This window comes from Monomorium pharaonis, chromosome 2 (genome assembly GCF_013373865.1).
Source record: "Monomorium pharaonis isolate MP-MQ-018 chromosome 2, ASM1337386v2, whole genome shotgun sequence".
Lineage (NCBI taxonomy): Eukaryota > Metazoa > Arthropoda > Insecta > Hymenoptera > Formicidae > Monomorium > Monomorium pharaonis.
Genome location: NC_050468.1, coordinates 21,378,135 through 21,403,919, shown reverse-complemented (window position 1 = coordinate 21,403,919; position 25,785 = coordinate 21,378,135). Strand labels below are relative to the sequence as shown.

Here is a 25,785-nt window from a genome sequence, read left to right as displayed (position 1 = left end):
TGCAGATATCAAAATGGGTTGTTTTGGGAGCAAAGACAAGTTGAGCAAAGAAGATATGGAGTTCCTCAAGAAGCATACGCGATACGATGAGCCAACCATAAAAGAATGGTACAAAGGTTTCAAAGTGAGTACTATTAAATATTCTTTTTGTGTTATGGATTGAGAATCAAATCAAGTACTTTTTGCTAAAAACGTTTTTTGTATATTTTTTGTATTTTTTATAACAACCCCAATTTCGCATTTTATATTCCCACTATAATTGCATTTTTCCTATGATGTATTACGATGGTGACGATAAAAGACGTTTCAAACAAATGTTCTGTCGAGAGATGAAAGATTATTCGTACAAATTGTATCTTCAGCTTTGAAAGAACTGTTTTCATTTCTATCTTTTGAGAGCTTTACTTCTATTTGTGTAACCTATTGTTAGAATTCTTAGGTCACTTAGAACTTCTATTATTTGTCTGTGTAAGAATAATATTAGTACGACGAAAGAACATGAGTTTCTTGTGAAAGAAATAAATAACATTTAATACAATTATTTTTTTTAAATTTTTTTTTACACAGAATAATATTGAAAAGCAATTCTTACATAGCAAATAATTATATAATATTTATTGCATTGTATAGTGATACTGCGCAATCGTTAATTTATTATTAATTTATTCATTTTTTTATTATTAATTTATGTTTTTTAAGTGATTTCTAATCTCGTGTCTCACTACTTTATTTTATATTACAGGATTTTTTTAAACATTTAGTATGTATGTCATGATGAAATATTGAAGAGAGAATTTACATTAATTTATTACAGAAATTTTGTAATAAATATATATGCTTTCTAATCATAAGTTTTATTTAAAATAAAAGTTATGCGTAGAGAGGGATACACACACCCACACACACACCTATACGCATGCATGTGTGTAGGTGTATGTGTGTGTATAATTTGATAAATCCATCTACCTTTTGAATATTCTGAAAATGTAAACGAAAATAACTCATAATTTTCTGATGCTTTATAAGAGAACAATAACTATTATTAACAGCTTGTGTTTGTTTAACATAATTATAATAAATGGAAATTTATAGATTGATAATTTATGAAAGTTTGTGCGAATAAAATTGATACAAATTAATAAACATTGCAATGCTACATACACATCTGTAATACATGTAGCACACATGTATCAGTACGAATAAATATACAGCCATTCGTATTCGCAATTATGTCACATTAAATACTCTACGATATTTTGCAAGCATTCGCGACCAGAAGTGAACATTTATGTTAGATGCTCTTGTTTTATCATAAAGTAGCAGAGAGATTGAAATCGTATAATACGAAGGTTTACGATTATGAAATTTCATCCTTTCTAAAAAAGGGCATGGCATCGATACTCGCATCTCTCGAAGTATTGTTGTCGCTTTTCCGCGATGCCAATTGGTTCTCTCGTTGCGCTTACTTCGTGTTGCGAGAGTTAATCATTGCGATTGAATTTTGACAGCTGTCAAATTTGTATAAATGGTTATTTATACCGGAAGAGACGGGGAGAGACGGGGAGAGACGGGGAGAGACGGAGAGAGACCGGAAGAGACGGGGAGAGATCGGGAGAGACCGGGAGAAACCGGGAGAGACGGGGAGAGACCGGGAGAGACGGGGAGAGATCGGGAGAGACCGGGAGAGACGGGGAGAAACCGGGAGAGACGGGGAGAGACCGGGAGAGACGGGGAGAGATCGGGATAGACCGGGAGAGACGGGGAGAAACCGGGAGAGACGGGGAGAGACCGGGAGAGACGGGGAGAGACCGGGAGAGACGGATAGAGACCGGGAGAGACGGGGAGAGACCAGGAGAGACCCGGAGAGACGGGAGAGGACGGGAGAGACGGGGAGAAACCGAGAGAGACGGGGAGAGACCGGGAGAGACGGGGAGAGACCGGGAGAGACGGGGAGAGACGGAGAGAGACCGGAAGAGACGGGGAGAGATCGGGAGAGACCGGGAGAGACGGGGAGAAACCGGGAGAGACGGGGAGAGACCGGGAGAGACGGGGAGAGATCGGGAGAGACCGGGAGAGACGGGGAGAAACCGGGAGAGACGGGGAGAGACCGGGAGAGACGGGGAGAGATCGGGATAGACCGGGAGAGACGGGGAGAAACCGAGAGAGACGGGGAGAGACCGGGAGAGACGGGGAGAGACCGGGAGAGACGGATAGAGACCGGGAGAGACGGGGAGAGACCAGGAGAGACCCGGAGAGACGGGAGAGGATGGGAGAGACGGGGAGAGACCGGGAGAGACGGAGAGAGATGAGGAGAGACTGGGAGAGACGGAGAGAGAGAGAAAAAGAGAGAGAGGGGGGGAGAGAAGTGCGTGCATCCGTGCGTGTGTACACTGTGGAGTATTTTACTCAAACGAAAGATTTTCGAAAGTTAGTTTTCTCTATTGATTATTTTTTTATTTGGTTATTTTTTTAATTTATTAATTTCTATATGTGTACGCGTACGTGTGCATGCATATGTCACAATATTATTTTATAACTAGCAATAATAGTTAATTAATTAATGTATATAAAGTTCCAAAAAATGTTGATCTTATTTTATATAGAAAGATACATGTAATGTCAAAGTATTTAATAATTTATTAACAATTGTAATTTTGTTTTTCAAATTATGTCGTCAATCTCTAATGCTAATTAAAGAAAAAAAAACAAGAAGAAGAAAAAGAATCAGAGCTGACAACATTTCGTTACATTTCAGTGTCAATATCATATTACTTTAAAGAAGATTTATGTATGTTGTGTATATTCAGTATATTGTATTTCTTGTTTCCTTTTTTTATGTGTATAATATTTTTAAAGAAGAAAGATAATTAGATAATAAATTAATGTATGTAAGTATGCTTTCTCTCTCTCTCTCTTTCTCTATTTTTTTCCTTTCTTTTTGTATATAATTATTTATTTATATAATTATTATTGCAATTGTTATTTTTAAAAAGTAAAAAACTAAATAGCGCGCGCGTAGCGCGCGTCTGTGTTGCTCTAGCAAATATAAATTTGCAATTAAATTAGATACATTGTCAAAAAATTTGTTTTAAATTTAGGCGCAATTTACACACTTTATAGAAATATTTTTAATAATTTAATAAATTTTATAAATATAAATTTGAATATGAATTTGAATTATTTTTTATATGAAAAATATTTGACGCACTGTGTGTGTGTGTGTGTGTGTGTGTGTGTGTGTGTGTGTGTGTGTGTGTGTGTGTGTGTGTGTGTGTGTGTGTTGTGACACTATTTGTCCAATTATTAGAAACAGCTTTGTCACATCTTATTAATAATTGAAAATTAATGATTATGTGATAATTACGTGGTATGATTAATAATTAATATTATACCATATAATGTATTATTTATCTGCTGAAAAATAATTGTTTGAGATGATCCCGAAGTTAATTAATTTGATGTACGATATTTATTTATTTATTCCAATTATTAATTTATTTATCATATATTTGACGATTATATAATAAATACGTAGTCGCGACGAGTTTTATAATTTGTACTTTAAATATTCAATAAATTGAAACATGTAGTGTGTACGGTATTACTTGACATTTAGTTCATTAGTATTTAGATTATATAGTATATAGATCTAATTGAAGCGTTATTATCTTAGTACACATCGTCTCATTCATACAATGAATAATGTGTGTGCGTATGTATGGATGTATGTTTGTAATATAGCATATAGTATAATATTTATTCAGCATTGATACAGTTCAGCATTGCTTGAACCTTTGTAATGGTGTACACATAATTTTATACATTAATCAACTCGTTATCTCACCGCTATTTATAAAGGAGGTGATATTACGAGTGGCCCTTATAGATGTAGTAGCTACTTGTAATATCTCCTTATTAGATATAATGAGTACTGATGATTATTTGTGGAATTATATGTTTAGTAGCTCATTTACGTAATGCTAACATGTTAATAGACAATATTTTTTGCATATATTTTTTCAATGTTTCTTGACGTTTTTTATTTTTCTATATGTACAAACAATTATAAATTTACAATTTATATGTTATATATATCTATATAAAATATATTTTGTTACGCAATATATATAACGCAATAGAATTTTTAATTTCTTTTAAATGTTTGAAAATTATTTTATTTTATTTTAATATGTCTTAATTTATAATGGTTATTTTATAATTTACGTCTAAATTAATTTTACTTTCACGCCAATGCTTATATCATAATAAGCATTTAAATCATATATATATCATATAATATATCATTATAAATCATAAATAGCGTTTAGCAGAAAAAGTAGCTTTTTAACTGTTGTAAAAATATAATTGATTTTTTATGTCCTAATTTTTGACGGATTTAAATGTATAAATTAATTATATAAAAGAATTTAACAATAGTTGCAAAACCTTGCTTTTTCTGCTAAATGCAACCAATGGGACCCTGAAGTTAATCACCGATATTTTTTAAAAAATATTTTTGAATTAGTTTTTAAAATTTCACATTTATTTACACAATTAAAGTACGCACAAAAATAAAAAAAGAGCAAAAAGCGATTTTATGCTAAAATATTTTTTAACGCCTTAAAAATATTTTTTAGATTAAAGTTTTTTTTATATTTAACACGAATTTGCTTTTTGCTCTCTTTATTTTTGTGCGTACTTTTATTGTGTAAAAATTTGAAATACTGGAAAAATTAATTTAAAGATATTTTCTAATAAAAAATAATAATTTGTTTTAAATCCTCTTAAGTGCTAACATGCTTAACTCAACAGACCTAATACAGCCTTTTTTAAAGTTTTTATATTGAAATAACTATTCGATAAATTAATTTTACTTTTATTACTAATTTATAACTTAATTACATTACACACGTATTATAGATTTTCAGTCTTGCAGTCCATATGTGCAGAATAATTATGTATATTAATTATATTAAATATTTTACAATATTTCCTTTTTATTTTGAATTTCTTTTAATTTTATAATACAGTTTTTTTTAATAAAATAAATTTTAAAATCTATTTTTGGAGGATATTATCATTCGTTTCTTTTTTATGCAGTGTAGATACGTTTTTATAAATATCATTCTGAGTAATAAATTTTTCATAACTTTGAGTTTAAAATCGATTAAACAATATATTGACGAATATAATAATGGTTAAATTTTCAATTAAAAATTCATTATTAACTATTATGCAAATGGAGGATTGTATGGTATTACCTTCTCCTCTATCGAAATTTGAATGTGAACTACATACGTGACATACATTTAACAATATTATAACAAATTTACAATATACTACACAATAACATCTTATAAAAATTAATTGGGATTGAAATTAAGAGCCGATTAAATTTAAATACTAATAAGGCTCGGTTGCGCAAACATTATGTTAACTTTAAGTGAGGTTTAAATATGTGTCTGTCTTTATTTATTTAGAAAGATAAAGATAGACATCTACTTAAGTCTTGTTAAAAAATAAAACAATATTGGTGCAACCGGGTCTTCTTATACACATAGTATCGAATTTATATGCGTGTTAGAAAATGTCTCTCATCAACAAGATTTTCAGCGAGCATTTTTGCGAGATAATAAATCAATCTGAATTATGTGGCGAGGATATCTAACTCGCGTGAGCTGCGACGCGAGTTATATCGGGAGCGGAACGTGACATTTACGCGGAAGCTGCTAGTGCCGCGGAAAAGTTTCTCGAACAGTTTAAACGGATCCCGCAGAGCCCGTGGCGACCGGACTAATTAAACTGAGCGTGGAATCGTTAAGGCGGACGTTCCGCAATCCGGTCGCGTTTCACAGCGGCTCTCGTTGCCCGCCTTCCCCCGCGCGATTTACAATGAATCCCACACGCGACTTCTGCGTCAAAAGTCTGCGGATTGAAATAAATGAAGACTGATCGCCGCATATCGACTTGGTGTGGCGGAAAAGCACCCGGTCGACGGAGATTGAAAAATATATCGCGCGAGAGAGGCGCCGTATGCTCGCGCGTTCGCTCGTTTTTAAAAAGCTCGAGACGAACGGCGCTAGATTGAGGCTAAATCTGATACGAAGGGTGCGGTGATAGTGAAATGATGCGATTTTTTTTTCTCAACGCCTCGTATCTCAAGCGCTTAACCGGCAAAACGGAGGTGTCGTCTCACGATTGGATGGAATTCACCGCGGAGACGAAAGTTTCACTTCAAAAGTTTCGCTTCAATCGAATTGATTAATTTAGACGCGATATAATTTTAACAGAATATTTTTATTCCGACCGTTTAATATGTCCCTATATATCTCAGACAATTTAATATATCTCTGCATTTAATAAATCTTACGTTTAAACATATGAAGAGCATATATTACTAACATAAATGTTCTTCTTACTCGGTATATATGTATGAGCGCTATTTTCGTTGAAGTAAATTTGCCTCTTTAATTATTATACGAGATGTAATAGAATTTTGAGCAGTTTATTTTCTGTGTTAATATGATATGTTTAATTTATTTAATGTAATAAGAAAATAAGTGTTATATTTAAGTTTTATACATTTTTAATATCTTTCTACAAAAAAGTATTGATGAAAGAATTAAAATTGAACAATTAATGTAATGAAGAACAAATAATTGTCAAAATGTCATATGACAATTAATTTATTGTGATTAGAAACTTTACTCTTGTTTACTATATTGTAGCTGTAGTTATACTGTTGTATCAGCTGTAATTATATAATTATATATTTTAAGAATAAAAAAGGTAGAGAAAAAGGTCCACACGATACATACAAAGAAAAATTTTATTTTGGACACACAATTACGCTAATAATAATAATAAAATATTTGAGAATCAAAGAAATATAAATAGGAACAAAATAAAGCTTTGCTCAAAAATTAAACTAAATAAAGATATATTATACATATGTATATGTAACACGTGTTACAAGAAAATTTTGATAACTCGAGAATTAATCTCGCGTTTTTTCTTTCGAATGTTACAGCAAGACTGTCCTAATGGCAAGTTAACGCCGTCGAAATTTGTCGACATGTACAAAATGTTCTTCCCGTCCGGCAACGCGGAAGAATTCTGCGACCATGTGTTCCGCACATTCGACATGGACAAGAACGGTTACATCGATTTTAAGGTGAGTTCCGCTGGCTTCTTTTTTCGCAAGACGCGAATTCGCGCAGACTGCTGTAATGAGGCGTGTAACGACTACCGTGCTCCCGGCAGATCTTCTTCAAAGAAGATATATACGTACGCGAGACGTACTTGTCGCATGTCGCATGTCGATCATTCCGCGTGATTACACACGATCGTACGCGACAAAATCCACGCGGCTGTTTGACTCGAGGAAACGCATTAGATAGACGCCGCAATATATCCACCGAAAAGAGAAGATTCCGCCTTTACATAACGTGGAAATATCGCTCGCGTGAATTTAGGTCGATCGACGGGGGAGTGAATATCGGAAATTCGTCAGGTTTGTTGTGGTCTGTCTATAGCGAGGGAAAACGATTGATCAACGGTAAGACCGTAAAACGACGTGCCGAGACAACGGGTGGCTTTCGTCTTTGGCGCACGAGGAAACGCTACATCCGATTATACGCTCGACAAATGCCGCGACGTGAATCTTTTTCACGTGTGAGATTTCCTGGTTGCATCTTCTTCCATGCCGGGATTGTTTGTGATTGCGAATTTGTCTTTTATAATCCGCTTATAAGCCGTTAATATGGCGCATTATTCATATGGTGTAAGTAGTAAGCCAGCTGGCTGTGTCACTTTCCGTAGACTCTCGTCTCGCTCCGTAGCCACGTAACCGCCTTGGCTCGAAACTCTCGGAAATCCTCCGAGAGGGAAGGGCTTTCACGTCACACACGTGGTCTCCGTTTATAAGCACAGCAAGCGGATATTCTCGGCCGCCATTCAGTAACGCTAGTCCGGTAATTTAATATATAGTTCGCCAAAGGTGCGACGCGCGTCGTGTTCGCCAGCCGGCGAATAGCTATTTGACATCTGACCCGAATACGCTGGATAAAACCCCGAGCTTTGTCTAACGTCGTGCTTTGTGCGGTGGTTTCCCATCGCATGGCTGATCAAAGTCGCTCTAGGGTAACTACATGATTCGCCATGGACATGCGTTCTTTGGATGCAAACGACATCCGATGTTTCAGCCTTCTCAAGTTGCGTATCAAGAGTTATCTTGCCTTCTTATCCTTTTAGATCACTTTTTATTATATTTAATCTTTAAATAAGCTAAATATGTGTTTTTTCTGATGCAATCTGTACAATTAATTAAAAGACTTATTAATGCCTAAAATGCATTGACGTCTTATTTTTTATCTCTTGGAGATAATCTGGGAAATAAAGAAAGAAAAGTAGTGGGTAGATTTATAAAATACATAAAATCGTCAAATTATGAAAAATAAGAGAGGGTGCGATATTTAAATTAATTTTATATTTAAGTTTTATATTCAATAACTTTTTTTACATTGAATTGATAGCTACCGAACGTATAAGATATGATTTAAAAGATAATTATACTTATGTGATAAATTATTACAATTTACACATTATTCAGTTATTTCTCTAATTTGTCTCGATTCTAATATACGAGAAAAAAGCAAATAAAAAAGAGGTATAGAGAGGAAATTGTCTATATTTAGAAATGATATTGGAAATTCTATATTACGTGTTTAATATTACATATATAAGATGAATATAAGATTTTAGTATTATATCATTTCTCTACAATAATTATATCTATTACGTTCGCTTTAATTCACATTGTATTAATATTACTATGATTTCCATTGAGAAATGTTATAACATTGTCTCATTTTACTAAATGTATCAAAGAACGCTGCAAAATATGTTACACTGTACTTGCTAAAAAGTTAATGGTAGATATTAAATGTAGACTCTGATCTGTTACACACAAGGTTTAAAGTTACATACGTTGCGTGAAAATTTATTTTCTGTTTTTATCGTATCGCTTTGCAACTATCACCTGCTTAGTAAAGTATGTTACGAATGCGTTTCTTTTGAATTATTAGAGCGAGTTATCTTTAAGATATCCTTTGCGTTAATGTGTACATTATTTGTTCACTTTAGTCGCAATCCTAGTCTATAATTTTAAGCTTATAATAAATTTTTTATTTTTTTATTTTATCAGAAGTTTTGCTTAACATTTTACATAATATATTTAATGATACAGAGTGTAACTGTACATCGCTTGATATTTAATTAGTAAAAATTTTGTGAAAAATTATTTTATATTTTAAAGTAATCTTAAATATTATAAAATTTGATTTAAAATTCAGTGAAATTAAATCTTTTTTACTGACTTTTCAAAATATATGATATTTGTGATATCATATATTTTGAAGGGTCAGTAAAAACATTTTATTTTCACTGAATTTTAAATCAAATTTTATGATATTTAATTGTATAGTAAAATAATTCTAAACAGGAATATTATTTTTATAGTAATTATTACTATATTATTGATGATAATAATAAACATATGCTTATAGTAAGTATTTATAATGATTTATGGCGTTTTATAACTTAAGATTTCCATTTTGGTTATGACAACTATGTCATAAATTGCATAAATCAATATTATGATTATGAGAACTTTAATATAGTTTAAACAAACTATAATTTGTATTGTTGAATAACTGTAAAAATATGGTTGGGTTAAAAAAATGACTATATATTGTAGTAATATAATCGTTACTGCAACTATTTTTTTCTCGGTATTGTAATTAATCAAAGTAAAAAATTTGCTATGAAATTAACTAAAATACAAGGATTTGTTATTATTAATATTAAAGTCCGTAATGTATTAAAATTGACACGTAAAGTTTGATATTACTTGAAACTAATCAAAGTACTAAATTAATTATTTAAATTTCTAACGCTTAACTTACTAAAATTATACATAACTTTAAAGGTATTAAATCGCCGTAGCCTGCGTCTTTTGTAAACTTTCTGAATGAAAAACAGACATTTGCTTTTCAATTTCCTCATTAAAATTTTAGTCAAAAGCAAATAGAAGAGAGAGAGAGACTGTACGTAGTCTACATACTTAACATAAATTATTCAATTATTAACATAAATTATTCAATAAAATGAGAATACTAACGACCAGGATGTTGCAAATATTTTTGCAAAAATAATTAAGACTGCTTTCTTTTTATTTTAGAATATTGAATAGAAATGACAAGAGCAATACATAATAACTCATCGTCCAAAGCCTCGGAAATAATATGCGAATATGCGAAACAAACTAATCTACGTTCCAAATCACGAATATGCAAACTTTGTCCAAACAGTCCATCGACGCGGACGTTAAATACCCGACGGTTGTAGATACAATCTGCCTCGTACAAGTATCGCACGGTCGTGCAACACTTAAGAAATTTCGCATTGAGATTGCAAAGTTTCGCCGGAGTTTCGTCGATACGAAAGCTCTATTGTAACTTCATCGCGAGTTCTGTTTATGTACAGCATGTACGCTCGCGTAAGCTCTAAACGACTATTATTTTGATATTAAGTAAACCTGATGATACGTGGTTTCTCGCACGATTGTATTGTGTCGCTGCACAAGTATTATTACAACACCGATAAAAGAGGCACTTGCAACTCTCGGCAGCTGAAAATATGCGAGCTTTGCCAATAAAGACCGAGAAATACGAGCCGAACATTGGTGGTTTCGATTCGATTCTCGTTATCGTATTAAGACGAATAGTTGCTTATATATAATGTATAACCGAATAAAATCCTGTCTTCTCTCTTTCTCTCTCTCTCTCTCTCACTCACTCACTTACTCACTCACTCACTCACTCACTCTTGAATGCTCTTCCCGTCTCGTTTTCCCTTTAGATATAATAACATCAATTTCTACTGGTTTTTCTTCCGGGAAAATCCGTACAAAGTCGTCGTCTCTGAGTTTGACCCTCATAATATCGTCTAAATGGGAAGAACTTCCCTCGGTGATGACATTTCTTCCAGAACGTCACCGATGATAATAGTGGCGATAATAAGCGATAGAATTTATGGATGGAATATATGTATGTCTCTCCCACAACGAAAAATTTTATGGCATATATCGTTCAATATTATGATGTTAATTTTGGCGAATTGAAACCGAAAATTATTTAAGAAATGTAAATCTACAGAGTAGTTTCAGATTTTATTAAAAGTGCGATTTGAAATTTTTGCATAAATATACTGAAATAATACAAATATACGTTGTACAAATGTTACACATATGTTAAAATATATTTTTTGTTTTTATAAAATAATTGAACGTGCATTCTTGTATTGCTAGTAATCTTTATCAAAGACGCGTATAATTTTCAACGGTGAACTTTTCGTAATTAAACTTTCGCAACTTTTTCACAGGAAAGGAGTAATGAACTAATTCAAGCGGTTCGCACATTGAAAAGCCATTAGAGATTTACCTAGAACTTCCGGCAGTTTAAACTTTATTTCCCGAACAATTTCGACGGAACGGTGATAAATGACGGACGGGTCATCTATTTCGGCGTTCTCTCTTGGAACTTTTCTTATTTAGCAAGAACCTCGAATTCCGTTTACATTTATCGTTTTTCTTTTAGACAGTAGCTGAAATTTTAGGAATCAGAAACACCTCGTTTTTGTATAAACAGTGCTTTGCTTGTGATTCCCTTGCCTAGTGTACCGAAATATGTTACGAATGACATGACAAATATTCTTTAATCTCAGGATGTTGATATATCCGTATATATGCATTTTTATGAGATTTATTTTCTGCATTTTTGCCGAAAATTATTTGAACGGTATTAAGAGATATTAAATAATGCATGCATGGTGTTTACATATAGCATATCAAAAGAATACATTTTCCAGTTTTAAATGTTGCTTTTTGTATTAAGGTATAATTTTTTTAAAGATCGATTAAATTAGATTTTTTTAAGAAAGCCGATTAAATTTTTATAAAAAATTATATATAATAGATAAAAATAATTAATTAAATCATAAATATGTTAAACTGATATAGATGAAGAGAATAATTCACAATACTATTTAATATGACATTAAAGATCTGTCTCTTATCATGTTGAATGATTTAATATTATAGACCAATATTATTAAAATAAAATACTTCTTTACTTTATCTAACGCGTAAAAAATGTGCACATATAATATCTTGGTAAATTGATTTCTTAAATTTGTACATCAAAACGAAATATTTGATAGAAATAAATTTTGAAAAGCAAAGAAAATCTATTTTATATGTATAATACCTAATTGTTTAAAAATAAATTTATTTTCTTGATAATTTAGCTCTATCGCATCTTTTTGTTACAAACAAATTACTATAGTTTATTCATTACCTTTTAAATCGGAATTAGTAAATTTTTACTGATTTTAGTACTATACTTATAATTACATTAATACATATATTAATTAGTGAAATACACTTTTAGAGATAATATATTGATTCTTATAAGTAAGAATATTTCTTTTTTTAATATAAATAATTAAAATATAGTAAATCTCACTGATAATTGCAGTTATAAATATAGCATTGCAAATCAATGAATAATACAATGTGATTTAGTGAGTAAGTGTTTGATAATTTTCGAAGTTTTTGAAGAGAATACAGGGCTTCATTTACGCTTTCTTCTCGGAAACTTCGCGCGTTGTACCGTGTAATTGCATTGTTGCACTCGGACGCATTTGGGACTGAAAGTTAACTCAGCAAAGACTTACCTCCAAAGCTTATTTTGAAAGGACAGAGAGCACGATTTCTAACTTTATCCTGTATAATTTATTCCCGTTTCGTATATCGATGACGCTGCATTAATTCCATCATCTTCAAGTTGTAGCGAAACAAATTATTATATTTCAACAATTCATTAGACTGATATTAATTTCTTTAATATGAAATATCAGTTTAATATAAAAATATCAGTTTGCTTGTCTGCTGCTTTATGATATTTGTGTAAACTGCAATAATTAAATTTAAATAATCGTTAAAATTATAAAACAATAATTAAAATAAGAATATTAATTGTAGAAATTAGTTAAAGAACATTATGGATAAGTAAAGAATATGACAAATATTCTTTATTCTGATACTCCAGAATAAAACTATTTAAAAATTATTTTATGTTTTAATGTGCTAATATCATTTGTTGACAATCAATTTAATTTGGTATATTATTTCTAGCTTCAATTTATGATTGCATTCAAGACCAACTGTTTCGCGTGCAATTTATAAAATGAAAATGTATTTCAGACTTACATACATATGTATATTATTTCCAGCTTCAATTTATGATTGCATTCAAGAGCAACTGTTTGCATGCAATTTATAAAATACAAATGTATTTTAGACTTACATATAAAATAATATAATATATTATTTTATATGTAATATTATGTATATTAAGAACTAAGATTTAATTTTGACCGTAATAAACGCTTCTTTATTTATTTGTGTGATTATATTTAAATGATCTAATTCAAGTTATTGAACACTATTACTTATCACCAATTGAATGATTCTGTAAATAATTATTTATGTTTACTGGTACTTGCATTATCAATAGTTGCCGTTATGTATGAATGATATTGATAGAATATAAACGAACTTTTATTTTAAGTATAAAGTTATATTTTACATTATATAGACACATGATATATTACCTCTTCAGGGGAAGAAATGTGAAAAACTTTTTAATAATTTTATTTATTCTTGTATGATGCAAACATGACAAGTAATTATAAAATATATGTTATAAAAGATCTAAAACGAATATTTATAAATTTTAGTTTTGCTTTACGCATTTGCGAACGTTACACGATTTTGATTTATTTCCTGTGACACCATCACGATTGCTGAAACTTAAAGTCATTAAAAACGTTTTAAAGATTTTCAGAGATAACTTTGAGTTTTATGTATGGAATACGATTACATAAAATGTTCACTTACGTCTGTTCACTTACGTTACGACGAAGTAAAAGGTCACGTAACCTGTGTGCAAGAAAAAAGTGTATATTTTACAGAAAGCTTTTCTGTACTTTCAGATTCGTCCTTGAATCACGAACAGGCTTGACCTTTTCCTTTTTCTTAAAGAGCGCTTGATCGCAATCCTCCTGGGTTGCATTTCCATTAGCGTCCATTGGGCACCAGGTTCTATTTTGAAAATCCATTTCGGAACATTCGTGATCGAAGAAAACGCATTTCTCAATGTTCGAAGTTGCTTAGTTCGTTTTGAAACATACGTTTCTCCCTCTCTTACTTTGTGCTGCTTTCCCTTTTCGCTCGTTGTTTTCACTTTGAATGACGAAACGTTGTTTTAAACTTTTAACAGCTAAATGTTGAAAGCATGAAGTTTGTAAAACACAACTACGAAAATTACATTAGTGTGAATTTGTCCCTTATATAATGTGATAGAAATGGTAAGCGTGGAGACTAAACGATGCATTTTACCTTTTTAAAAGCAAAGTTTTATGTACTAGCGTGTCTTTAAAGTTATTTTTTATATGCTTCTTGTATATGCTTCTTGTAATTTTTTTGTTTATTTTTCATATTTATAATCAATACGCGCGCAAAAATTGTGTATTAAAAGACATAAATTACTTATATCAATATCAATAAATCTTTCACACATTCAATTCACTAAGTATGATATTAATAATATGATACATATATTCTTATAAATGTATACATATTTATTTAAATTTATTGCTTACATATATTATACTTGCGAGAGCACGCAAAGCGTGATGACTTGCGAAAGCGCAAATAAAGCTTGAATGCAGTAAATGATTTTTACAATTAAAGATACAAAAGTGATGCAAAAGGTTACAATATTAAATCTACGAAAGAGTTTATAGTTCTCTTTCAGCGAATATATATATAAACTTTTGTGTATTTATGTGTGTAAAATATTTTTGAAGGTATTTAATTTAAAAAGTTTTTAAATTTTATAGTTTCGACATTTACTTCGAAAGAAAATAATATCAATGTTTTCACAGGAATATTTTAAGAACCCATTAATAAAAAGAAAATTATTTCTTAACCCATTCTCTGCCGTACATTGTACGCCAATGTTCTAAAAAAATAGGACATAAAATTCAAAGATATAACACTTTACAGTTAAGTTATGCCATCTATTCCTATTTTCACAACGTAGTGTATTCAAAATTATTGTATATGTATATTGACCTTTTAAATTTGCTATTTGCTATTTGTATATTTATTTAGAAAAAAATTATTGAATCTAAGTGTCGTCAAAAATAGAACGTTGGTAGGTAATGAGTTAATTTTGTCTATATGTAAACTATCCAAATTTTCTTAAAATTGAAGAAAAACATTTGGTGATGTGTCTTCTTAAAGTGTGAAAATGAAATGTAAAAGTGAAATGCAGATCTTAAATAATATCTCAAATAATAAAATATATTTTTCTAATCAATATAGTAAAATATTGAGGCTTTTGCAACTTAATCCATCTATATATTTATATTAAACACATATATTTAGTGAAAAGAATCTTGTTGAATTAGTTGGAAATCTGTAGGTTCATGATTTAAGTCAGAATCTGGTTGAACCTATTAGATTTCCAATTAATTCAATAAGACTATTTTTTCAGTGTTTACATTGAGATTGTATACCACTTTAATGTGTATCAATGCGCACTAATGCGTTCAATTGAATTTATTATTAAACGCATTATGATTACCAATTATCAATAATGTTAATTTCGAGATTAAGCGCTTTTCTCAAGAATGTGATATACTCAAGGAAACATTTTATTTTAATTAAAAACTGTAGAGTATGTTTGTTTCTGATTCCTTCAAATTACAAACAGGAAATGTATCTTGGATTTTCCAGTACTTCAATGAAATTGCGCCCACGCGTTCCGAAGAGTTGTTAAATAAATAAAGATGCAAAGGAAAAATTTCTTGACAGTGTCTTTATGCTTAATATTAACCATTTAAATAATTCTATCTAAAATTGTAAATCTTGCAGAAAATTTTATTAAATCTAACATGACATATAAGATTTGGTTGCATATATTCATAGTTTTCACTTTTCAGAATTTATATAAAAAAATATATTTTTAAAACTATAATAAAAATATATAACTATACAACTAAGTTATTAGTTACGTAATTATTAGAAAAATGCAAAACAAGCAAAAATATTTAAAGTTTGTCTTCTGTTTTAATGAATAAAGAATAAAGAAACTTTCTCGTATTTCTTTACTTTCAATCAAAAATCAGTTGTTATTGTTGTGTGATAGGAGTAGTTTCACATTATTAAATATTTTAATGTGTGATTTAATGGAAATTGTCCTTTAATTGCGTTTTCTGTATTAAAACTTCTGTATTGAACGATCACTCACTTTTTAAATAAATATGAATATAAATTTAAATGTCAAAAAGTATATTGCATAAACTTTGTTACAAGTTTTCAACGCACTTTCAACGCACGATCAAATTGATATAGCATGTAACATATAAACCGAATTAAATGATTGACGGAAATTGTGCGACCTACATTATTTCGACTTTCTTTACTTCCTTAGTTTAACGTAAACGATGTAGGAATTTCCGACCAAAGCAAAACTGTGTCCTTTTTCCATACTCATATCACGATTTACTTGAAGCCATATACGTGACTCTGCATAATAAAGAGAAAGCTACTGTTATCTGAAATCAATTTTTAAAAAGTCTGAATATTAAGCTGTTAAGATAAGTCTACAGGAAGTAATTCGTGAGAAAAAAAAAAGATAGCCAAGTATAACTAACGTGTGGACAAAAAGTTATATGTGACGCCAAATACAATTTTATTAAACATACTTTTTTTTATTCAAATATTAATATTATTTACAGACTTAAGTTACTTTCATGTAATTATAGAAAAAAGTAATCTTTATTATTTTTGTTTTATACATATAATAAATTATGCTACAAAAATAAAATGCTGAAAAATAATTTTTTGAGCAATAAACTAGTCTTTTTTAATCTTATTTTATAATTGTACAACAACGAAAGTATCTAAAAATATTGCTACTGAAATTATGGGATAATATACGAAATGGAATAATAGAATCTTGTCCTATTAATTATAAGATTGCGAGATTTCAAATTAGTGAAAAGATCTAAATGTTTTATAACAGAAGCGTTTTTACATAATCGTACAATTTCTCCACACTTTTATTACTAAATTCGCAATTTTATCGGGGCGGTCGATCACATAATTATGCACTATGCATTTCAAGTAACTGTTTTGAATGTCCGCTCGTAGAATACCGAACGCTGCTTGGAAAACTCACTCCCAGAAAAAACCACTTTGCTCCAACATCTCAAACATTCCCCTCGCGTTTATTCTTACGGGCGTGGTGTTTGTAAGGCCAGTTAATGGCATCACAAGGATGTTTTCTCTTCCTGGTATCGGCCGTCGTTTCTCCGGTAATGTCGGAGCTTTTCCACATGTTCTTTCGCGGGTAAGCTGCATCTGAAATAAGTGTGAGCCTAAGGCTAGTCTCAAAAGGGAAATGGTTCGCTACTTTTTCCTCTCCCTTTCTTCTTTTCTTTCTTTATCTCTGAGGTCAATACGAGAAGTGACACTTCAGAGGTCAGGAAGAGCAAAGAGCTGGCTCGCCCTTCGTTCACCTTCTCTCTTTATCTCTCTCTCTATCTTTCTCTCTCTCTCTCTCTCTCTCTCTCTCTCTCTCTCTCTCTCTCTCTCTCTCTCTGTCTTTCTTTCTTTCCATCCTAAACCCCTCGTCTCGTTTGTCTACCTCAGGCGGCAGGTGACCCAGTTCTGCCGAAACGTACTACTCTCTAACGACTCGGTGGCACTCGAAAGGTATGGCCCTCGGCCTGAGGCGAGGATGCCCGCGTGGATTCGACCCGACAAATTCGCTCGACACAATCACGACCGCCATTGTGATAGTATCACGATCGCAAGTTTTTACGCTTACGCGATTTCAGTTCGGTAACACGTGGCAGAGACGTAATACTCGTAAAAGGAGTCATAACTTTGAGACGATGATTCACATTTGTTCGCGCCGGTGAGATGATCGATAACACATCTGTGAAATATCGATAGCATTATTAACGGGGCGGGGAGATATGCAAGATGTGGAAGAACTCCGAGGATTTATGCCGCAAAAGTGAGAAAAAATAGGAATAAAGATAACTTGTTCGCAGCCATTCTACCATATGCTTTTATGTTATATTAGAATTGTTTCAGTTTTAATTTTTTACTATTAATATTAATGAAACTATCATAAGTTGAATCAGTTTGCCAATATAGCAAAAAGCGCAGTGATGAATTACCTAAAATGATTGCTCTTATTGCAGGAAGTGTAAAACAGTTAGTGGTTATTTTGTAACATAAGTATAAAAAGATAGTAAAGGATAAAATACAAACTGTTATCTTTTTTATTGTGTCTTGATTCTTTTATCAATATATTCCTTTTAATATGCAGCAAAAAGAAATGCAAAGGCATTTTCGAAAGTTGTTTTTAATATAAGAAAATAAAAATTTCGTATTTCTAATTTTTTTTTAAGTAAAGTTTTTATTGCTATAATTTATTTATCATTAAACATACTGAATAATACTTGATACATTTTTTTCATAGTTGCACATATACCGGAATTAATTAATTAACTTTTATCTCTCAATTAACGTAAAGAAAGATGTTTTTCATAATTTACAATATTTATTTCAAAATATTATAAAATTGAAATATTGTTGTATAATAAATAATTTAATAGAATGTCTATTATTTGAATTTTTTATAGAAAAATCTGAAAATTTTTTAGAGAACTTTATTAAAATTTTAAAAAGATTTAAAAAAGTTTTTTTAATATTTAAATGTTATTTTTTTGAGTTTACGTTAAATTTTATTTTTTTATTTTTTAGAGAAATATATAATAAGGAAATTTCTTGGAAAAGAATTATTTCAAAAAATTTTGTGTAATGTAAAATGCCTCCTATTTTATGAAACATCTTCATCTTTTTTTAATACTTTTTTTAGATTTAATATTTAAACAATTTTTTTTTCACAACTTTCTTATAAATATATTAGCCGAAAGGAACAATTAAAAAAAACCAAATAAATAAAATAAAATAAATGCATCCCAAAAATGTTTAATTTATAAAATGTCCTCATTTTAATTCTTAAAAATTTACCTAAGAAAAAATATCTAAAGGACTGAAAAACTTCTTTTTAATATTTAAGTAAACTTTTGTTTAATTAATATTTAGATATTAATTGTTCGATCGTCTGAACTCCTTTGTTATTAATACGATTCCAGTTGTGTCATTTTGTGTCAAGTGAAGCGATATTTTTCCAGAGTTCTGACAGAAATGCTTGAATTATGGCATTTTGAAACCAGGATTCTCCCTTCGATGCGTATTACAGATACACCTTACGAAATATATTTTCGTTTCACATAAAGAGGAGAATGCTTTGTAGCGGGAAAAAGTTTTGATATCGCGCAGCTGGTCCAACGTTACTGATGCGGAATACCGTTTGCTTTTGTTGTAGGAATTCCTACTGGCGATCGACGTAACGTCCAGCGGTACGCCGGAAGAAAAACTGAAATGGGCGTTCCGTATGTACGACGTTGACGGCAACGGCGTTATCGATATGCAGGAAATGACGAAGATCGTCCAGGTATCGTAACTCATGAATAATGCATGCGTTTCGATTTATCTCCACTTAGTTGCACTCGACCGCAACTCTTTCAACGGAATACAGAATTTTTTATCACTTAACGTCAGAACTAACTATTGGCATATTTAATCAATGAAAGAAAAGAAGAGAGAAAGAAACATATTCAGCACAATACATTTATATTAAAAGTATACGACTCTCTTCTTTGCGTAGCAAGTTTATAATTTTATGTTTGAAAGGTTATTGGGTCTTAGCGAATAAAAAAATATAGTATTTTTTACACTGTGTAAAATTTTTCTTTAAAGAAATAGATAAATAATGTGTTTACGCTTTAAAAATATGCATTTTAATTTAAAAAAGTAGAACACATTATTAGAATAAATAAATAATAATAGCGTTCTCTAAATAAATGCACGGTAGCCACGGATGCAATGAGAAATTATTTTAAATTAAAATTAAACGATTTTTTGTTCTTTGCACTTGTTATTTTTGACTTACAAAAGAGATTTTTTAAATTTTATTTTTTACGAAACACTACACGCATTTTAAATTTTAAAATTGTTTTTCAGAATTGTTTTATTTTGTTGTAATTTTTAAAATAAAAAATAAAAAAATGTTTCCATCATTCAAGGTTGAATGTCAATAAAAATATTGCTTTAAAATTTTTAATTGATAAACCATGTTTGAGTTTGTGATTATCGCTTTGAAAAAATATTGTTTTGAGAAAATACGTCCAAAGTTTAACAAGTTTTTCAATGTAATTTCGCATTGTACTTTTATTTAACAAATATACATATTTTTAAAACAGAAATACATCATATATCTATCTCACATCAAACAAAAGTTTTACATGATGTTGGAAAATATTCTATTTTTCGATTCGCTAGGGTGCCACCTTTTAATTAATGGCGCGTGTAATATCGCTACATTTTTCTCGCGATAACTTAGTAATGCAGAAAGAAACTTAATAATACACGTAGCAACGTGAATTGAAGTCGCGTTATCGAATACACGCCGGATCCCATTTTTCTCTTCGTATTCAGCACGGTGTATTCAAGTTCGTTCGTAACGAGATCACACAAATAATTATTCCCTATTCGGTCGAATAAGTCGACATTGGTTTGCATAATTAACGTGCAATTGCATGGTAATAAATCAACACTGTTTTCTCACGTAATGGTGCAACCTCGGTGCTGTTTTTTTACGGGCGCGCATTGAATGGCGGGTGCAGCGAATACCGACGCGCTAATATTTCATGAACCCTTCGCGAGAGAACGGACGGATGCCGGCGTAGTCGTGCGGCTATTCCACTTGCCGTCCGTTTCTCGGAGCACGGGAAACCAAGGCTTCGTTAAATACAGTTGTCGCATCTCATTTTTAAATAAGTAATTAAAGTTTCTGTGTCGCTCGGTGATGCAGCCGAGACAAATAGGAAACTTCGTAACATAGCCTCCTGCATAATAAATTCCCGCAAAATTGCAAAAGGTCACAAAGATTCTCTTCGCATTTATAGATGAAAGCGTCCTTCAATATTTAAATAGTAGCGTACTTTTATGATTTTAATGTTCCCTCGTTTTGCATTAAGGTATAATAATTTTACAATACATTTTACAATAATAGCTATAGCAATAAAATTGGACGTAAAATATTGTTTTTTGAATTTAATTTAATAAAGATAACAACATCTCACGCGCATGGGTCGTGCACGGAAAAAACGGTTTTGCTGAAGTCTAAAAATTTAGCTTAGATATAGATATAGATCTAAAAATAGTTTTTAACAAAACCGCTCCTCTCGTGTGTTTATGTAAAAAGAATATCTTAATTGTTGCAATAAAATTTTAATTGTGTAATAAAACAAAAGAAATTGTTGCCAAAAGTCTGAATTTATTCTAAAAACGCGCAAGATGATCTAATAGTACGTTAAATTTAGTGTGGACATAGTTTAAAGAAAATTTGGAATTATTATGCGGAATAAAGCCCGAAAATTAGGGCAAAAAGATAAAATCTCAGCAAAGAAGCTAATTATCACATTATATTCGCGTATAAATTTGAGTAAATAGGGAAACGCGCTTGTATGCTAACAGGGTGCGGAAAATCATGATAAAAATGCAGCGACGACGCGTCATGCTTTATAAAAGTATTATTATATCAGACTTCATACATTTTAACGCTGCTTTTCATTATTTTTTAATTTTTTTTTTTTTAGTCTATTCTCATGAAACAAATACGTTTATACACACAATCCCTTTCATACCGTGTTAATATAAAATCTAAAAAATTGATGCATAACACAAAATAGAATACTCAACAAACGTTGCATAATTGAAAAGTAATAATATCGATTTTTTATTAATATACAAGAAAAAATATATATTATGATTATTGGAATTATTAATATTTTATATTCTATCGACATCAATGTGCCACTTAATTACTCGATAAATCTTTATCAATAAATTTTAATCAATGTTAAAATTACATAAAAATATTAATATTTTAACATTCTCATTAGATATCTATTTATATTAATATTTTGATGATTCTCGGAACGAGATATACTTTGAATATGTTAAATTTGCTATAAAATAATTTTCATGTATACATATTTTCGTCAAAGAACCCTTTACTTGTATAAACCGATATTAATTACTTATTATAAAAAATATATATTTTTAAATTTAAATAGTGAAAAAAATTATCTTGCAAGAGAATAATTTTAATTTAATTATTGACGAAAATTACGTCGGAAAAAATCAGAAATGGAAAGATCTTTATTTTTTTTTTGCGAGATACGTTATCAATTCTGTTAAAAAGCCTATCGAACCGTCTAGTCGCACTGTTAGGATACTCATCTCCACGCTATCAGAAGTTCGGAACTTCCGCGACGCTACTTCCACGGGAATTCCGGTAACCGGTGCTTTCGACGTTCAATGAAAATTAACGATGGAATGTTTGGTGAAACTCCGTGCATCCATGTTTAACACTTAGCCCGTGAACATCTACATCGCGAAACGCGCGTTTCTGTAACTCAATTGACCCTACATTCCACTGTCGAAACTTCGAGTATCCTAACAGTAGGTATTGCTGATATATCTCCGCGAGAAAACATATTGTTTCAAAAATGTTTACCATTTTTTTTAATTTGATCAAATTTTTGAGGCAAGATATATGTAAAAAATATTTCCAGATTGTCTTTATTTATGTTGTAAAAATGGAAATAAAATAGATAAAAATATACAAAAAAAGATTTACTAAAAAAATTTAAAAATTTGACTAGATACAGATCTAAAAATAATTTTGCTGTTCATTAAACGTTTAAATATAATAAGCAATGCTACAATAAGTTTTGATATTCTATAATAATCAGTTTGTACTATATAATTATTTTGTTGGTCTTACAAAATTATTTTTAGTTCTGTATTCAATTAAATTTTTAGGTTTTAGGTTATTGTAACAAAACTTCTTTTTTAAATATCTTTAAAAGATAAAATTTTGTATACGAAGAATGTGATATTAACAGTTTTAGGTTAAAAATTTTTTGAATAATCTTGTTAATTGAATATATTATAGTGATATAAATAAAACAAGTAACATTTTATTAAAATAAAAATTTGAACATGAAAGAGAGAGAGAGAGAGAGAAGAAAGAGTAATTGTTTCATATAATACTATGTGTATTATTGAATTAATGTAATTACTTTTTAAATTAGACTACGCGCTATTAACTAATGCTGTTACCACATTTTTTCTGTATATACTTAGCACAGAAAATATAATTTTTTGTTATTTACATGAAATAATTTGTATAAAAATTAAAAATTATTTATTTTGTTTAATTGTTTATATTATTTATCTGAAGATAATATAGTACTATTGTATATTTATTATTATTAATTTTAATTGTATATTTATATAGTAAATATCGTTACACATGCTACATTTCGTTAAATTTACGTTACAACATTCGAATTTTGTTTTATATTTTTTATAAGATGTTTCTATATACTTATATGTGAACATTAATTTATAACCTTTTAATAAATACATGCTGTGTAAGAGAAACTAAACGAAGATTAATTTTATTTAAATAATTGTTTCACTGGTGAGTTTGTCAATGCGTTTACGATAAAATTAATCTGCTTTATCTCACGTTTAGTTTAGCTGTTGGGTGAGAAAATAATAAATTTTCCACATTTGTCTCTGTCCGGGCGATTTACAGTCGACTAATCGGAAAAAGTACGAAAAGGGATTCTAAATAAAGAATCACTGGTGCGCTTTAGTGGCTCTCAAAAAAAAGTACGATAAATTATATTTTTAAGGCAACATAATTTATCACTTAGTCGAGCTTTACTTAACTGTAAATATTACATACATAAGGAAAATAAGTGCGTATGCTATACTTAATTTAATTTTTAATTTATCAATTTCTCGGTTAACTGTAAATGCAGTTACGCATTTTGTCTTAAATAAAATTGCAAGATGGATGTGGCAAATAAAGAGAATTCTTTCAATTTTTTTGCGATGTCAGAAATAGCTTTACAGTCAATGTTTAAATAAAATTTATATTAATTTATTTAGCAATTTTTTAATAAAATATAGTAAGGTTTAAAGTACAATATTTTATATTTTGAAAAGTTTGATTTTTATATAAAATTAACAATACAAAATGAATAAATTATAAGATATATATTCTATAAATCGTGAATCTTTATTAAAAAGTGTAAATTGTTTGTTATGTAAAAGAAATGGTTACGTGAGAAACGTGTTTTTGTAGTTTGAATTATACCTAGAGCGAAAGAAGCTACGCTCACCGGTAGTCCATTGAATGCTCATTAATCAAGTGTTCTTTTTTGTATGCCTGAGTCGCGCAACCTTCAATCTTGATGGATTTAGGACAAACTCTTGTTTGGAAAAACGTAACCCGAGGGTTTCTCGTGGTTTTCGTGATTTACGACTTTATTACGTTTATAATTCGTATTACACAAATCTATCTGTCCGATCTATCTTTGCATTTTCTTAAGAAAATAGTATTTTTGCTAAAAAATAGTATTTTTGCTAAAAAAATTAATAATGTGCCGTGTTTTTTCCATGTTCCTATATTTTTCTTTGTGTGTGCTGAAAGTGCATAATATCAAATATTATGCTTCATTTTATTGAGCCCTGAGGGATATTGTACGTTATACTATACATTGTAGCATAATTAAAATCGATACAGAACCTCTGTTTAATGAAATATATATCCGCTCACACGTGCAGAACTTATCTGATGTATTACGTGAGAAGGTAAGTCGTAAACTAAAACTGCATCTGCCTAACAATTTTCTGTGAGCTGAAAACCATATTAATAGTTTTAGTTTGTTGTAAAAAAAAAACGTTATACACGGAGATAAATTTTTTTTAGAAAATTTATTTTCAAAATAATGGTAGTTTTTAAAAAATTTTTTACTATATTTTTGAAATTTATTAAAAGTATAATAAAATTCTTTGAGGACTATCATGATTTTTAAAGTACATTTTATTATACAATAATAAAAGTTATTAGATTAATATGTGAATAACATAAGAAATAAGAAATGCTATTTTTCGGTCGAAACAGATCTGATCATTAATATCAATTATTAAATGTATTAATTTGATCATCAAATTTAATAATGGTGCTTATGGCGAAAAATATCACTGCATCTAAGGTTTAAATTTTCTCATTGCGTGACGATCATTATACCAATCCAAAATTCAATGATATATGTTGTGTTTAAATTTTACTAAAAATAAAGTACTTAAAGAAGCCTATGTTCCACGATTCTACTATTTTGAGGGTAAATTCTAAGAGAAAATTCTACGTGTATAAATCTACTTTATTACATTGAACTCTGCGATCTTTCTTGAATCGCTACGCGAATGTCAATAGAAAATGTATCAATACCTTGGCACGAGGATGATTGATATCATTTTGCGAATTGAAAGCCGAGGAGAGAACGTTTCCTCTTTGAAAAATCATCGGGAAAACGACATTGATCGTTCCAAGTTCCGTGTTCCAAGATGTTGACGTAAAACTATCC

General features: G+C 30.1%; 2 protein-coding genes across 5 annotated transcripts in view; both read left to right on the top strand.

Moving 5' to 3' along the window:
* The window catches only part of LOC105834534 (neurocalcin homolog), a 182,345-nt gene that overhangs the window by 123,566 nt on the left and 32,994 nt on the right, over positions 1-25,785 (top strand). The window lies entirely within an intron of this gene.
* The window catches only part of LOC105834535 (neuronal calcium sensor 2), a 169,412-nt gene that overhangs the window by 123,544 nt on the left and 20,083 nt on the right, over positions 1-25,785 (top strand). For all 4 annotated transcript variants that reach the window (XM_036282869.1, XM_036282867.1, XM_012677086.3 and 1 more), the window contains exons 3-5: positions 6-124; positions 7,031-7,174; positions 19,599-19,727. In XM_036282869.1, coding sequence (XP_036138762.1) covers positions 14-124; positions 7,031-7,174; positions 19,599-19,727 — 384 coding nt within the window. In that variant the 5' untranslated portion in view covers positions 6-13. The remainder of the gene's footprint in view (positions 1-5; positions 125-7,030; positions 7,175-19,598; positions 19,728-25,785) is intronic.